This window comes from Eucalyptus grandis, chromosome 2, assembly GCF_016545825.1.
Source record: "Eucalyptus grandis isolate ANBG69807.140 chromosome 2, ASM1654582v1, whole genome shotgun sequence".
In the NCBI taxonomy this organism is placed as follows: domain Eukaryota; kingdom Viridiplantae; phylum Streptophyta; class Magnoliopsida; order Myrtales; family Myrtaceae; genus Eucalyptus; species Eucalyptus grandis.
The window spans coordinates 31,761,129-31,777,740 of NC_052613.1; the positions used below are offsets into that span (position 1 = coordinate 31,761,129).

The 16,612-nt window shown below is 40.8% G+C and overlaps 1 protein-coding gene across 2 annotated transcripts; it reads right to left on the minus strand.

Annotated features, from left to right (window-relative positions):
* Positions 1-2,428: 2,428 nt before the first annotated feature.
* LOC104435162 (sugar transporter ERD6-like 10) lies at positions 2,429-10,169 on the minus strand. 2 transcript variants are annotated; one of them, XM_039306593.1, is made up of 18 exons: positions 9,929-10,169; positions 9,323-9,385; positions 8,908-8,997; positions 8,761-8,820; positions 6,801-6,866; positions 6,662-6,727; positions 6,505-6,580; positions 6,349-6,413; positions 6,133-6,225; positions 5,947-6,027; positions 5,764-5,848; positions 5,653-5,696; positions 5,477-5,539; positions 5,330-5,389; positions 5,192-5,245; positions 3,005-3,064; positions 2,812-2,926; positions 2,429-2,730 (listed from the first exon to the last, which is right to left on the minus strand). In XM_039306593.1, the coding sequence occupies exons 1-18, from the start codon at positions 10,073-10,075 to the stop codon at positions 2,606-2,608; spliced, it is 1,413 nt and encodes a 470-aa protein (XP_039162527.1). In that variant the 5' UTR covers positions 10,076-10,169; the 3' UTR covers positions 2,429-2,605. The 2 variants fall into 2 exon arrangements, with proteins under 2 accessions (XP_039162527.1, XP_039162526.1); XM_039306592.1 differs by lacking the exons at positions 2,429-2,730; positions 2,812-2,926; positions 3,005-3,064 and adding exons at positions 4,384-4,698; positions 4,837-4,951; positions 5,041-5,100 and having other exon boundaries at positions 9,929-10,167.
* Between the last annotated feature and the right edge of the window lie 6,443 nt (positions 10,170-16,612).

Consider the following 16,612-nt stretch of genomic DNA (forward strand, 5'->3'; position numbering starts at 1 on the left):
GCCGACCCACGACTTGACCGACCGTCCTCGCCGCTCCGCTCCTCGACGTCCGCTGCTCGAGACCCCACGGCCGAGCCCCACACCGCAGCCGCCCGGCGACCCCGTGACCCGGCCCCAATTCCGTCGCTGCCCTAAGTTGGAGCCCGCCGCCGTTCACTTGCAGCCGCTTCCCCCGACCGCTGGGCGAGCTCGGCCTCGCCGGATCTGGGCAAGATCGAGCTCGCCAGCCCCGGCGCGAGCTTGGCCTCGCCGGGGGCCGGAGACGCTCCAGCGAGGTCACGGCCCTTAACGGCGTCCGCCGACCCTCGACGGCTGCATGGCCATGGCGAGGCGCCACCTACCAAAGATTAAAGAAAGAAAAAGAGAAGTGTTTCTGAATTTTGTTTGTTTCTTGTTTATATTCCAAATGTGTTTCTGGGAACAAAAAAATAGTTTTTGTATCCGGTGGGCATTTGGTTTTAAGGAAGGGAAACTCCATGTTCGTTACCTTGGGGTACCTATCATATCTTCCAGATTGAATAAGGGGGATTGTATTGCATTGACAGAGCGTATTACGGCTAGGATTCAATCATGGGTGCATCGTTTCCTGTCTTTGCGGGAGATTGCAGCTGATTCGGTCGGTTCTTCATTCGATTCAATCATTCTGGGCAAGTGTCTTTACGCTTCCCGCTTCGGTTTTTTCGGACATCGAGCGAATTATGAGACAATTTTTATGGAAGGGAATGGCTCTTGGCCATGGAGGAGCAAAAGTAGCGTGGGACGATGTATTTCTTCCAAAACTTGAAGGGGTCTTGGCATTAGGAATTTGAGAGATTGCAACAAAGCCTCTATGCTCAAATTCATATGGATCATCTTCTCAGATAAGGAATCGATGTGGTGCCGGTGGATGCATTCCATTTTCTTGACAAAGAAGAATTTTTGGATTTCATCTCAACCTAGGACTTGTTCCTGGGCGTGGAAGAAAATCCTCCAGCTTAGAAAGCACTTCAGAACTTTGTTTAGGTGGAAAATTGGAAATGGGCTATCGGTATCTTTATGGCATGATTACTAGCTTCCATGTGGCCCTCTTGATGGATTAGTCCCGCCCTCGTTTAGGGACAATATGCGGCTCCCTGATTATGCAGTAGTTGCTGACTTATACACCCCATTAGGCGACTCATTCTCTCGGATATTTAATCATATGGGGCGTAGCTTTACCAACTCTGGAGTCTTATAATGACAAGTTTATTTGGTGTAGCGACCCATCAGCCTCCTTCTCGGTCGCATCCGCATGGAATGCCATTAGAGCCAAGAGAGATTGCGTGGACTGGGCTCCTTTGATTTGGGATATCGATATAGTCCCTCGCCATCGCTTATTCGTGGCTTATATCTAAAACCGTCTTCCCACGCAGGTGATGTTGTTAAATCAGGGCCGAATTGATTTTAATCTATGTACCTTTTGTAGTGAAGTACCGGACTCAATCGAACACCTATTCTTCCGGTGTCACATCTCGGCCTCGCTAGCCTTCTTTTGGGCTGCTAGATGTAACTTGCCATGGAGGAATAGATATTGGAGAGAGGTGCTCACTTGGGCCAGGAAATTCCTTACAGGGAAGGATTTTTACCACATGATAGTTCGATTCTCTTTCGATGCTTTGTGCCATCTCATTTGGAAAAAGAGGAATGCAATTATCTTCAGGGGTGAATCCTTGGTGGTCCCTGCCCTTAAAAATCACCTAATCAAGGTGGTTAAGGACAAAGCGCTCACATTCACGGAAGTTCTTCCTTCTCCGAGAAACAGAAGACTGCAAAGGGGGTGGGGATTCGACCCCGTGATCTTTTCCCCGTAGCTGATTCTCCTTAGCTTGTTGTGTTTCAGTTTGCTCTTGTTCTTGTAGTTGCGGGTTCCTTCCATCTCCGTTCTTCGCCTTCAGCTTTTGAGGGCTAGAGGGTTGGGGAGGGTAGGGGTTCTGTTGTTACGTTTTGTTTGTTGGCTTCCTAGCTTTTGTGTTTCTTGTTGGCACCCTCGGGCTTTTATATCGGATCCCCGTCACTCTTGCTCCTTTGTTAAGAGTGCTTGTTTGGATCCGATCTTTTGTACTTTTGTCCATTCTCATTAATATTATTACATCCACAAAAAAAAAAAAAAACAAACGCGTTTCTGTTCTTTTTTTGTTTCTAGGAATAAAAAAAACAAAAACAAGTGTTTAGAAACAGAAAAAAGAAACAAAAACAAACGCAGCCTAATTGTCCATGGTCAATAAAAAAAAAAATTATAACGGTAACTTATAAAAAGCATTGGTAAAAATGAGGCAGCTGGTGTAACTGTTTACCTAATAATGTATCGGTAAGGTACCAACAAAAAAATAAATTTTCTAATATCTAGTTAATCTGCCAATTTTTTTGCTGTATTATTGGTACACAGTTATTCAAATACAATTAAAATTGAGATTTACAATATACAATTTGGTCTGCGTAATTTACCGACATTAATGACATGTACTACAATGGAACTTCTCTCTCTCTTTTTAATTTCCTCCCCGTTTCACATTTTATTAATTCTTTGCAACAAATAGCCTTCCGTCAGTCTCGCTGTCAGTGCTGCCTGTGTTTGGCTCATACCAAATCATTGAAGAAAATTAGCAAGTGATGCTTGCAGTTCTTCTAATGCTCGCCCCTTGGTCTCTGGCACTACCTTCGCGATGAATAAGACTGTGAGACCGCAAATGCATGCGAATATCAAAAATGTCCCTGAAAGTAACACAGTCCAGATTAAGCATAAACACTATATATATTTATATATATAGAGAGAGAGAGAGAGAGAGAGAGTACCAGGAGCGCTCCATTCGAACATGAAGTTGAAAGTGTAGGTCACAATCCAAGAACAGGACCAGTTGATAAATGTCACCAGGCTTCCGGCCGATCCTTTAATGTTTACAGGGAATATCTACAGAGAACATATTCACTGAGATTGGTCTTGAGATAGAGACTGCAGAGTGCAAACTTAAAAACTGAAGGCATGTACCTCGGACATGATAACCCACGGTAATCCTGCAATGCCCAGTGAGTAAGCTATGGAATACACCTAAATGAAATACTCGTCTGTCAGCAAACTTCTTCAACGAGTTATTGAGCAACGGTTCGGGATGAAAGAGATGAGGAAGAAAGGCACTCTTATAGAGACTTACAATAACGGCTACATACACCAAAATTGGGGTCACGGCCTTCCAATGATTATGTTCCTGTTTCTGCAACAGGAAAAATAGTGGGAGAAAATAAGGTCACTTCAAAACATCAAGAAACAGGAGTAGGCATAGTAATTGTTCACGAAACCTTTCCTAACCATCATAAGTGGTCGTCTTCCGGCTTTATCGGTCAAGATTACACTCAGAGCAGTCACTGGGATCTGTGAAACACGTCGAGAATCTTTAGAAAATGCGATGGGGCAAGCAAATTTGTCTTTCACTGCAATCCTACATAGCCCAGTACCTGTACAGCAGCCATGCTTCTGGTACCAAAGCTGCTTGAGAAGCCTGCCAAGATAACAGATTAAGATGACCCACAATGGGGCTTCAATGAATGACGATCATAACATAATTTAGTTCAATTGAATTGGAGATTGCCATTAGTTTTTCCAATTGTCTTGTTTTGTGACATCACGAAGTCACCCACTTTTCAAAAGTAGAAAACATTTTTCATGACTTCTTCAACCATACTTTGTTTCACTAAACATATTTTTATTTTTTATTTTTATGTTTTCTTTTTCTTTTTTAAAATATCAAGTTTTTAATTTTTCTTTTCTTTTTTTCTTTCTTTCCTTTTCATCTTCTTCCTTGGCCTTGGCTTTAGCCTGGCTGTGGGCCAATTCGAGCCTCACCCCACTCCATCGCCTAACCAGTTCGAAGTATGTGACATCGATCTAATTCGCCATTTTCATTGATGAACCAACAATCCAATCGGGTCAATCTTAGATATTAAATCCTACCCTTTTTTTGTTGGCACAAAAATTATTCCAAGCAAGACTTAAGCACTGCTCTCATAGACTAGAACTCTTCAAATAAGAAAATAAATCGATGATCCATTCTTTAATTCTTTTTTTAATTGTTTAAGAGCTGCATCCTTTTATGCATGGGTGTCATTTCTCCGTCCTCGAACCATAGTACGGAGTCTACGGACTGGGGTTTCACAACGACTTTATGCAACTTTGGTCTGCAGAACTCCAGAGGAAGATTTCATACGAGGGTAACTTTGGGAGCATACTTCATGTGTAATATCCAAAATACATCGGGGGACGTGGCCGAGTATGTGATTAGGTTCGCCCGGGAAGGTGGACTCGTCCAGGTCGGCGAAACCTGGCCTGGACACTATCCGACAGTTAAATAGAAATAAAAGCTTGACTAGTAGTAGCTCGGTAAAATCAATCACTCAGCACAAGGAAAAGGAGATCACAATGCTTTTGCTCTTCCTATTACACGTTGGCATTCACAGTTTGCAATCAGGAACAAAATGTTGATACTACAGAAGTCTTTTGACATCCCAATAGGCGCAATTGCAATGTTTGCTAAGACTTACAGGAGATCGCATTACTTTAACTCACTGCAGAAATATGAATAAGCGATGCTTGCACTTCTTCCAGTGCTTGCCCTTTGGTCTCTGGCACTAACTTCGCAGTAAACAGGATCGCTAAACCGCAAATGCCTGTGAATATGAAAAATGTTCCTGCCGGAAGCAAAGTCCAGATGCAAAACGAAAATCAGATAATGCATCTAATTTATCAAGGTGCAGTCACATGCGCTTAAGCTCCAAATTCTCAGTATCATACTACATAAACGAAGTCAACAGAGACAGAGAGCAGACCGGCCGCACTCCATTCGAACATGAAGTTGAAAGTGTAGCTCATGATCCAGGAACAGGACCAGTGGGCAAACGACACAATGCTTCCTGCTCTCCCTCTTACATTTACTGGGAATATCTTCATAATGTGGAATCAAAAGCAATCAATGGTTTATTGCTTTTAGTATTGGTCATCATAAAATTCAACTAAAAATTTAGAAATCGCACCTCGGACATTAAAACCCATGGCAGTCCCGACATGCCGACTGAGAGAAATACAAAATATGCCTGGTTGCATTGTTGGTCAATCAGCAACTTCAGCGAAACTCACCACACAGTTATAGACTAGGATTCACTAAGCTTTGGTGTGATGATTTACCAATACAGCCAGGAAAACCAAAATTGGAGTGGCATCCTTGCAAATGTGCAGATCCTGTAGAGAAGGGACAACAAAATGAAAGAACAAAAAGCGAGTCAAAGTCATCAAGAACCTTAAGGCTAGTAGTAGCAGATTTACCTGCATGTAAAATGACAATCCTACTATTAAACAGCTCAAGCACATTCCAGCAGTAGAAACCTACAAATAGAGATCAAGCTCAATTTCAACTTTGAGGTGATTGATTCCTTTTCCAACCCAAAAAAAGAGTGAGTTTCTTTTCCTGACCATCAAAAGTGGTCGTCGTCCAACTTTATCAGTCAAGATTACAGTGATTGCGAATGCTGGAATCTACAAAACATGTCAAACTATTTGTAAAAGCAACGTGGGGAATTCATATTTCAGGATAATATTTCATAGTTGAGTATCTAGGAAATTCTCGCAAAGACAGAAAAACAGCTGACCACGACAATAGCCACGCTCCTGGTGCCAATGCTACTTGAAAAATCTGTCATGGACAAAAGTTTGTTGTGATTATCTCTTCACACTTCCTGAAGTAGTAGAGAAGCCATTACCAGCTGATTCAAAAATGGAGCTTGCATAGTACGAGAAAGCACTGGCTCCACCAAACTGTTGAAGCATCATCAGTCCAAGTCCAATCTAAGCTTTGAAATGATTGGAAAATGTAAGTCCTCACTAGACAGCATTGCATATAGATGTGCGAATAAATGTTTATATGTAGTTGAAGGAGAGCTCACTGTGAGTGAACGAGCATATCTTCTTTGAAACACATCTAGAAATCTTGAGTGAGATTGCCTTTCAAAGGTTTCTGTGTAGACCTGTGAGATTCATAGAAGTTGAGAATATGAGGCCCTAGAACTCATCTTTCCCCGAGGGGAAATATCAGCTTTCCCTAGATGACTGCGAAGGGATTGAGAATTTACTGAGATGTCAGCTGCTTCCTGGGAAATATCAGCGCTTTTGCCTCTGAGTCTCTGTAAGGCAGCTTCAAACTCCTGTTCTCGACCCACTTTTACCTGTAAATTCATTCACATAATACGTAGCTCTTGAAAGCATTGCGGTACAACTTTAAATTTGATTTCCTCACGTATCAGATTGCCACTTGTACAAAACTAGTACAAAACCCTGAAGGAACTCACCAACCATCTAGGAGACTCTGGTATGAAGTATAAACTGAAACTTTGTATTACACAAGGAATTCCACCTGAAAAACAAAATACAAAAGGCGACCTTTTTCTTTTATTTTCTCAATTTTTTATCAGGAACAATTGTTAATAGAGAATCTCAGACACTACCGATCAGAGCCAAGGTGCGCCAGGAAACAATAGTTCCCACAAAGTATGCCATTGAAAAGCCACAGGCGCTCACACACTGCATCTCAAGAAAAATAGGCTAAAAGGTGATGTATTGGCTGTATAAAACAAGTAAATAATGTTCCAAGTTTATTCTTACGTGGATGAATGAAGCAAATGCTCCCCGAACATTTTTAGGTGTTATTTCTGCGATGTATACAGGTACCTGATTGGCAAAAGAGAGGTGATGATCATCTAGGTTCACATAAGTGTACCAGGAAGTCCAAAGTGCACATTACCACATAGCTTGTGACCCCAACGCCAAATCCTATTAATGCTCTTCCGGCATCCAGCCACCAAACATTCTGCAAGGCGACATGTAATGTACAATTAAGTGATGGTGAAAAATGTCGCAGCCGGTCAAATTCTGATGTAATTACTCCGACCCTGGCGAGTGCTGCCTGCATTCTGCCTACCAGATCGCGATGAATTTAGACCCAAGAGACGGCAATGAGAGAACTGTATTTGAGCACTGAAATCTGATGTAACCCCAAAGCATCAAATTTTTTATTTGGTTGGTTCTTCATAACAGTATTGCCACAAGGCATCTGCTTGCTCACAAAGGCAGGAATCTGCAAGATGTGTGTCCCTTATGTGTTACTCAAGGTGGAGACTATTTTATTCGCTAAGAGATTGTCCTTTCGCTCAGAAGTTATGGGATGAAATTGGAATGACCTCTTTCTATGGTTGGGAACTACAATAAGCCCTTAAGAGATTGGATTACGGATATAAGAACTAAAATTTGGTACGATAGGCCTAGTATCTCTTAGAGTACTGTTTCATTAATTGTATTCTGGGGTCTTTGGATATATAGGAATGCTTTTGCTTTCAATCGTAATTCTTAACTAACTCACTTGGCCTCTTTTGTTTAGATAAGCAGGGCACATCTTCTGCATAAAAGGCAAATCCCTCATGATACACTGGATCCAATATTGATAGAGTGAATAAATCTTTCACTTCTTGAAAGTTCTCATGATTGAAATCCGTGGTGTAATGTGTATCCCCTCTTGTTCCAGTCATAAAACAAATGAAATAAATCAAAAATTCATATTTTTGTTCAAGAATGAAATCTTATGGGAACTGTCAATATTCAGTTCATCTTTCAGAACCATATCACATCCAGGATTTGATGAAATAAGATAAATTGAGACAGTATTTTGTAAATACATAATTATCTTGAATATGTTAACAATTTTTGTATTTTCCAATTGCCTAGAAGGGACAAAAGAAACATCTTGAATTTCCTTCAACAATATCTGATCTCTAGCAGGCCTCTCAGTAGAATTTGAATTCAAATGAAGTTCTGACAATCTGTTAGAGAAAAAAGAAAGAATGGGTCTTCTCGGATTCCCAAGAAATTCTATGGTTTCTTCTGGAAGCATATGATTCTTCATCTCCTTCTCAGTTCCATGAAAGAAATCCGGACCAGGATCGAAATGGGAAATTCCACAAGCTGACCGGTTCAAAATGAATTCTGATGGAAGTGTACAGGAGTTGCTGAAATTGGTGGCATAACAAGGGATGATGAATGGAAATCGGTGAAGGGCTGTACTTGTTGCTTAGGAATAGATGTGACATGTCTAGAGATTGAATCTGATGCCAGTAATGCGAAACATGCTTCGCAAAATACTAGTGTTGAAATCCCTAACTTGAAGTCAATTTTGAATGAATGCGGGCACGTTTTAGCTGAATGTGCAGCTGGTGAGAATTAAGCACGCATTCAGAGAAGCAAATCGTTGTGCGGACATTCTAGCAAAGATGGGATGGACGGCATCCTACAGTACATTTACCTTCAACTGTATTCCTTCTGAATTAGAAACTCGAGTTGTATTGGATAAGCACAGAGCTTTATCCTTGGTGACTCAGACTGGGCGTTGGCCTTGTTCTGCACTTTCTTATTTGGAGTATTTATACAAGTATGTTTTAAAAAAATTGCACCCGCAAAAGGGGCATCAAGAAACTTCAAATTTTTCCTATCACTAACCAAATAGACATACTTCTATAACATACGAGAACACAATCATGTAACTGAACAACAGACGCAGAAATCATTCTCTTCCCTGACTACACCGAACTCGGGAAGTTACCAGTAAATTCTCTTTAAGGCATTTCCTATTCCATTTGCTATAAGTGAAATACAATACACGTGTTTGGACACCTCTGAGGAGGATTTGGAAAGGCAAGATAAAGGGTAGGAACCTTGGTGAGTGCTATAGAAAGCCATCCAGCTGCGCAAAGTACTTGAGAAAGCCACATTGTCTGCATCACAAGATACAACAATAATAATTTTCTTGCTCCAGTGCAATTGTGATATTTTAGAAAGTTAATAGCTCACAGAATACTTACACGCTTTCGACCAATCACATCTGTCATGGTTCCATTTAGCAACGCTGCGACTAGTCCTCCAATTGTCAGCATCGAACCAAAAAGTGAATACTGCAGCATGAGGAAGATAGGGAAAAGATTTGTACAGAGAACCTGAACTGACACCGACTGCACTTATCCCTCAACGGTCCTCAGTACAAGATATGCTTTTAAAGCTTATCGATTAAGATACAGGATCAACGTTATAAGGTATGTTCAGGAACAAAATATATAAAAAAAAAAAAATTCGGATAACAATTAGAAGATTAGAATATAGATGATAGTTAACTCAAGTAAAACTTTGCAGCAATCATGCCATCCTGATCTCATTTCGGCAATAAGCTACATACATCCAACCCGACAGATTCTTCATTCATGAGGAGGCAAGTAGACTTACTGCTGCTACTGAAAGTCCCAGATCTTCCATTATACCTGACATAGATGGTGATGAATAACCCACCTGCACAGTAATTGCTTGCCATTGTCAAGGTGCCTTGGTGACTGCGAGTAACCTTGCAAGGAAATACAGCCTAAATTGAGGCAGCACAATATGGTCAGAGAGATTGTGGAGTCAAATGGAGAGGCAGCCCAAACAACAGCTCCTAATTTCATGCTTTCTTTTCCTAGTTCCCTTTTTTCCTGATACTTCCCCAATAGTTGTAATAGTCCCAATCCCACACGAGCAGGTTATTTCAAGAGCACCAAATTCCAAATTAATATAACTATGAATGATTTTCTTTTTCCGGGGATAGGCCATATGATGAAGAACAAGCTAAACAAGTTGTATTTATCTTCTTCCCAAGAGATATTCGTGAATTGGAAAGAACCTATCAATATGACCTGTACTTTTACTGTAGTCCAACAGAAAGCATCTTTGTGACGTTGAACAGATGAAACATAACAGAGAAAACAAAGACTTCATAAAGACAAGTGATGGCTCATAAATTGCTATTGGAATGCATTGCATGGTTGGTGCAGTGCATGGTTGGTGCAGCACACTCACAGCGCATCCTGTCACAAAAGACCCGCAAACAGCGACCAGTGTGCTAAATCCGAGAAGAACCGTAACAGAAGAATCACTGGAAGACATAGAGTCGCCGTGACTAATTTGAGACTTCTTTGAGAAGCAGAGAGCCTGTTGAGAGCCCATCCTCTTCTAGACTGTCCCTCACCATGTCTCTCTATTTTTTCATGAATAAGAATTGCCAGAATTGAAGGGGACAAGAATGAATCTTCGATGGATATAAAGGAATCAAAGCAATGGACTATTGGGTGCGTGATATTATGATAGAGACTTCACATCGGAAAGTTTTGTAGTCAAATAAATAGACTTTTGAGCGTGTAATAGTATGACTTAACGCCAAAGAAATAGACTTTTGGGCGTGTAATAGTATGACGGAGACATTGCATCAGGAATTTTCTGGATTACGGCCTCATGGTCATTGAATGTTCCATTTATAAGTTTGTTCTTTGCTGTAAAACATGAATGATTACCTTGGGTTATTTTCAAATACTAGTCGCAATATGTTTATGGATTTGTCTCTCTAGGATATTGAACTGAATCAACCTGCTACACGTTCGGAAGATCTGTAAAGAATAGCAGACTCATTGTTACTTTTGTCCTAGTGTCTGTATAACTGTTAATAAAAAGATAGGACAATCATCGGTCAAAAGAATCCCTTCGTCTGAGTGACAGCAATTTAAGACTACTTTTGAACCATTACGCCTTTGGCTACTGGCTACTGGGCATCTCTTGATGTGTGAGAGCCAGGTCCCAGGTCCGATTCTCATCTCAGAATTCGGGAAAAGGGGGAAAAAGAAACAAAGCAAAACGAGTATACCAGTACTTATAGCTATAAACATCTAGAAGAGTACTGTTAGGATTGATTGTAAAAATCTATTGACGTGTAAAGGCAACATGACATTTCAGGGGCAATTCTATAGCACAATTTTGATGATCCATATAAGAAGTTATAGACTAAGGGCGCATTTAGTAACATTTCTGTTTAAAAATTATTTTAGGAAACAGAAATAGAAAAAGTGTTTCGTTCGGGAAACAATTTTTGAATAAAAAACGCATTTGGTAAACTTGTTCCGAGAATAAAAAATGAACAAAAATACTTTTGCTAAATTTGTATTATTTTTTTTTTTTTTATTTTTTAATATTTTTATTTTATTTTTTCTATTTTCTTTCTTATTTGTCTTATTTTCTTATTTATTTTTCCTTTTTTTTCTTTTTTCTTTTTTCTTTTTCCTTTTTTCTTTTTTCTTCTTTTGGCCGGTCGCTCTTCCTCCTCGACGTCTCCTCGCACGACCGTGCCAGCGCGCTTGCGCCAATAGCTAAGCCGACGGTGACCCAAAGCCACACCATCGTCTCCCTCCACCGCATTGGCGACCGCGCTCGACGCCTCCTCGCCGCCACCGTACCGGTCGTTCGTCAGAGTGGCAACCGCGCCCCCTGCACACCGCAACGCCGAACTCGCACCCGACGGCGTCGCCAACCTCTGCGTCCCCAAATCCGTCGCCTACCGCTCCGTGTTCTCCCCTTGCGACACCAGACCTACACCCAAAGCCTCCGCCGACGACCCAGCGACGCCAAAGCCCCAAAGACCACCCCTCTACCTCACACCCGATCGACGCATTTGCAAGTCTCAAGCCTCCGTTCGCCACCGCCGCATCGATCTCACCGCACCGTGACCCACGACTTTGAGATCCGCTCGATCGTCGACCCCGCGCCGGCCCACGACTTGACCGGCCGTCCTCGGTGCTCCGCTCCTCGACATCCGCCACTCGAGACCCCACGGCCGAGCCCCGCACCACAGCCGTCGCCACCGCCCAGCGACCCGCGACCCAGCTCCGTGACCCGCGACCCGGCCCCAACTCCGCCGCTGCCTAAGTTGGAGCCCGCCGCCGTTCACGTGCAGCCACTCCCGGCCGCTAGGCGAGCTCGACCTCGCCGGATCAGGCGAGATCAAGCTCGCCCAGCCCAACGCGAGGTCAACCTCGCCAGAGCCGGCGACGCTCGGCCTCGCGGGGGCCGGAGACGCTCCGGCGAGGTCGCGGCCCTCAACGGCGTCGCCGACCCTTGACGGCCGGTCGTCGGCCTAGCCAGATCGCCGACCATGGCAAGGCCGACAACCACCAAAAAAAAAAAAGAAAGAAAAAAAGAAGAAGAAAAAAAGATAAGTGTTTCTAAATTTTGTTCCTAAACAAGAAACAATTTTTGTTTGTTTCTTGTTTCTATTCCAAATGTGTTTCTAGGAACAAAAAAATAGTTTTAGAACAAAAACGCAAACAAACGCGTTTCTGTTCTTTTTTGTTCCTAAAAACAAAAAAACAAAAAAAGTGTTTAGTGTTATGAAATACATGAATATGATAGAATACATGAATGAATATTCATTATATTCATCTTATCCAATGTACTTATTTTGGTACATTTGTATCAAATGTTCTAAGTACATCTCCCTATACAATGAACATTCGTCTCCCTTATCCTGTACATGTATCATTTGATACATTGATATTAATGATAAGTATATTCTTGTTCTCCTATAAATAGGAGTTTAGTTTTGATATACAATACACAATCACACAGAAACACGACAGTGAGATACTAGAAATAAAGCTCTCTCATCTTGCTACTATCTCTAGTGTTCACTTGATTTCTCTTCTTTAATCTCTTCTATATTATATATTCGCCACGCGATATTTTACAACACGTTATCAGCACGAGGATCTACCGATTGAGTAAGTAACTTTTGCAAGCACAAAGATCTACCGACTGAGTAAGTAAGTTTTGCAAGGTGGGTATTATTTTTATTGATCAACTTATACATCATCTTCTTCTATCAATTCTTCATTTTTATTTTTCTTGATCCAAAGCCAAAAATTCAAATCTAAAAGTATCATTCTGCTCCTGAAGTAGCGGTGGATATTTGGAAATCCTTTTAATTAATTTAAGGATTTATTTTTGCAAGGATTATGGCAAATATTGAAAAGCCCAAATTCCACATCCTGGAAGTGAGTGGAAAGAATTATCTATCCTGGCCTTGACATGGAAATGCATCTCCAAGGGCAAGGTCTCGCTAATACAATTACAGAGGATGAAACCTCAAATGAAAAGGATAAAGCAAATGCGCTGATTTTTATTCGCCGTCATTTGCATGAGAGCCTGCAGACTCAATATTTATCCGTTCGAGACCCGCATATCTTGTGGACGAGATTGAAGGATAGGTATGATCATACCAAAACTGTTATCCTCCCTCAAGCACAATATGATTGGCAAAATCTCAGACTGCAAGATTTTAAATCAGTGTCTGACTATAATTCTGCTTTATTTGATATCGTTTCTCGGCTAGAGTTATGCGGTATCAAACTCACTGATGCAGAATTGCTTGAGAAAACTTTTTCCACCTTTCATGCTTCGAATATTGTATTGCAACAGCAATACCGGCAACGTCAATTTGCCACATATTCTGAATTAATTTCTGTGCTTCTTATTGCCGAGCAAACTAATGAATTGCTGCTCAAAAATCATGATCTTAGACCTGCTGGCTCAAAAGTATTGCCTGAAGCACATGCTAACTTTGAGAAAAATACTGGCCATTTTAAGAGCTATAAGCGCAGGCAAGAACATAATCCTAGAAGGGATGGCAAGAAATTTAACCGCCCTAGGAAATCAAACTTTGGCCTGAATCATGGCAAAGAAAAGAAGCAAAAGAAGGTGATTAATGAAAGTATTTGTCATCGCTGTGGCATGACCGGACCGGTCACGTACACTGCGTACGCCAAAACATTTGTTGACCTATACCAGGCATCTTTAAAGAATACGGGCAAGCGTGGTGAATCTCATGCCATTGAAATCAATCTTACTGCCATAACCACTGTTGAGACTAACAATATCTCTATTGGTGGGACTCCTCTTGCTTCTGAAGTAGCAAATGCATCATTGGATGTCTCGATTTCTTTGAGGACCTCGATTACTTTGATGAATTAGATTGGTGAATAATAATTTGAACTTTGAAATTTATGTTGTTTCGCTTTAAATGTATTACTTTTTTTTTTTTTATTGTTCTTTATGAAATACTTATGAACCTTATATAATATTTATCTTTGAAATTTTATTCGACTATATAACTAATATGCAACTTTTATGATACTTGACACCTGAAGTTGTCAATATAAATGCAAATGGAAAATACCGAGAAAAATGAAGATGTTTGTTTGCTTGATAGTGCAACAACACATACTATATTTTGTAGTAGACGTTTTTTCTCGAGTATGACATTGCGTAAGGCACAAATCCATACAATATCAGGTCCTGTTCCGATTATTGATAGTTTTGGGAATGCTGCAATTATTTTGCCGAATGGCACAATCCTGCATATTGAGAATGCGTTTCTAAGCATTCGATCCAAAAGGAATCTGCTCAGTTTCAAAGATGTACGCCGTAATGGGTACCATATTGAGACTATTTATGAGCAAGATAAGGAATACATTGGCATTTCCTCTTATAAGATGGGCCTGAAGACCATCCATGAGAAGCTAGAAGCTTCTTCTATGGGTTTGTATTGTGTCATGATTAAAGCTGTTGAAACCTACGCTACCATATCCTGGAGATTGGTAAGCCCTGATCAGTTTGGACTGTGGCATGATCGCCTTGGTCATCCTGGCGCTTCAATGATGCGTAGGATAATTCAAAATACAAAAGGGCACCCTTTAGAGGATATAAAGGTATTGTTGTCCAAAGATTATAATTGTGAGGCTTGCTCACAAGGAAAGCTCATTATCAAACCTTCTATAACAAAGGTTAATTTTGAATCTTCTTTATTATTGCAAAGAATTCAGGGTGATATTTGTGGACCAATACAACCACCAAGTGGACAATTTCGATATTTTATGGTATTAGTGGACGCATCCTGCAGATGATCCAATGTTTGCCTATTATTTATGCGCAATGTCGCATTTGCACGTTTACTTGCGCACTTGAAGTGTGGTATACTAATAGGATCAAAAGATATTATTCCTCGAAAACGAAGGGGAAAGAATCAGGAATCCACTCCAGAAGAGCCTGGCGTTGTGCTTGCTCCCAAAGAGCTTATTGCCCCTGAAGAGGCGCAAACCCATGAAAGGAGCACTAGCCCCAGGAATATCGAGAATTCCATTACATATTGTAATGAAATTTGGGATCGAAATGAAATCATCATTGATGATGCTTTTGCATTCTCAGTTGCTCATCAAATTATGGATGATGATTGTGAACCACAATCTATTATTGAATGTCGTCAAAGGCAAGATTGGCATAAGTGGGAGGAAGCAATTAAAGCTGAATTAGCTTCCCTAACTAAACGAGAGGTTTTTGGACCTGTAACTCGTATCCCCGATAATGTAAAGCCCGTTGGATATAAATGGGTATTTATCCGAAAACGAAATAAGAAAAATGAGGTTGTCAGGTATAAAGCCCGACTCGTTGTCCAAGGATTCTCCCAGAGACCTGGGATTGATTATAATGAGACATATTCACCTGTGATGGATATGATTACATTTCGTTTTCTCATTAGCTTAGCAATCTTTGAAAGATTGGAAATGCGTCTTATGGACATTGTGACAGCATATTTATATGGCTCATTAGACTCTGATATTTATATGAAAATTCGAGGGATTCAAAATGCCTGAAGCATGCACTCCCCTTAATTTATTCTCAATAAAATTGCAAAGATCCTTGTACGGGTTAAAGCAATCCGGTCGCATGTGGTATCAACGCCTAAGTGAGTATCTAATTAAGGAAAGGTACAAAAATGATCCTATCTGCCCATGCGTGTTTATTAAGAAATCAGAAACTGGATTTGCTATTATAGCAGTTTATGTCGACGATATAAATTTAATTGGAACTCCAGAAGAGTTAGCTGAAACTGCTGAATATTTGAAAATGGAGTTTGAAGTTAAAGATTTGGATAAAACCAAACTTTGTCTTGGCCTGGAGCTTGAGCATAAAGCAAATGGAATAATCATCCATCAATCAGCATATGTTGAAAGATTGCTTAAACGTTTCAACATGGACAAAGCTCACCCATTGAGCACCCCTATGGTTGTAAGGTCTCTAGATCCCCAAAAGGACCCATTTCGTCCTAAAGAATCTGATGAAGAGATACTTGGTCCTGAAGTACCATATCTCAATGCAATTGGGGCTTTGATGTACTTGGCACAATGTACGAGACCAGATATTGCTTTTGCGGTAAATTTATTGGCACGTTTTAGTTCGAGCCAACTCGGAGACATTGGAATGGAGTTAAACATATTTTTCGTTATCTCCGAAGAACCATAGATTTGGGATTATATTATTCCAATGATTCCACTAACTCTGGTTTAGTTGGATATGCTGATCTGGATATAGATCCGATCCACATAAGGCTCGCTCTCAAACCGGGTATTTATTTTGTTATAACGGCACCGCTATTTCTTGGCGTTCTACGAAGCAATCGCTAGTAGCTACATCTTTAACCACTCGAGATTATTGCTTTATATGAAGCTGGAAGAGAGTGTGTTTGGTTAAGATCCGTTATAACACATATTCATAATTCTTGTTGCTTAATACCGGTTACAAATTCTCCCACTATAATTTATGAAAATAATGCTGCTTGTGTTGCACAAGTCAGGGGAGGATATATTAAAGGTGATAGGACCAAGC

Bases quoted from the DNA above. Each gene is read 5' to 3' on its own strand.
- LOC104435162 (XM_039306592.1), bottom strand. From the start codon at position 10,075: ATGGGCTCTCAACAGGCTCTCTGCTTCTCAAAGAAGTCTCAAATTAGT. The intron at 9,386-9,928 runs GTGAGTGTGCTG...ATTACTGTGCAG, and splicing joins CTTTTGTGACAGGATGCGCT to GTGGGTTATTCATCACCATC. The intron at 6,728-6,800 runs GTAATGTGCACT...TTTGCCAATCAG, and splicing joins TTGGGGTCACAAGCTATGTG to GTACCTGTATACATCGCAGA.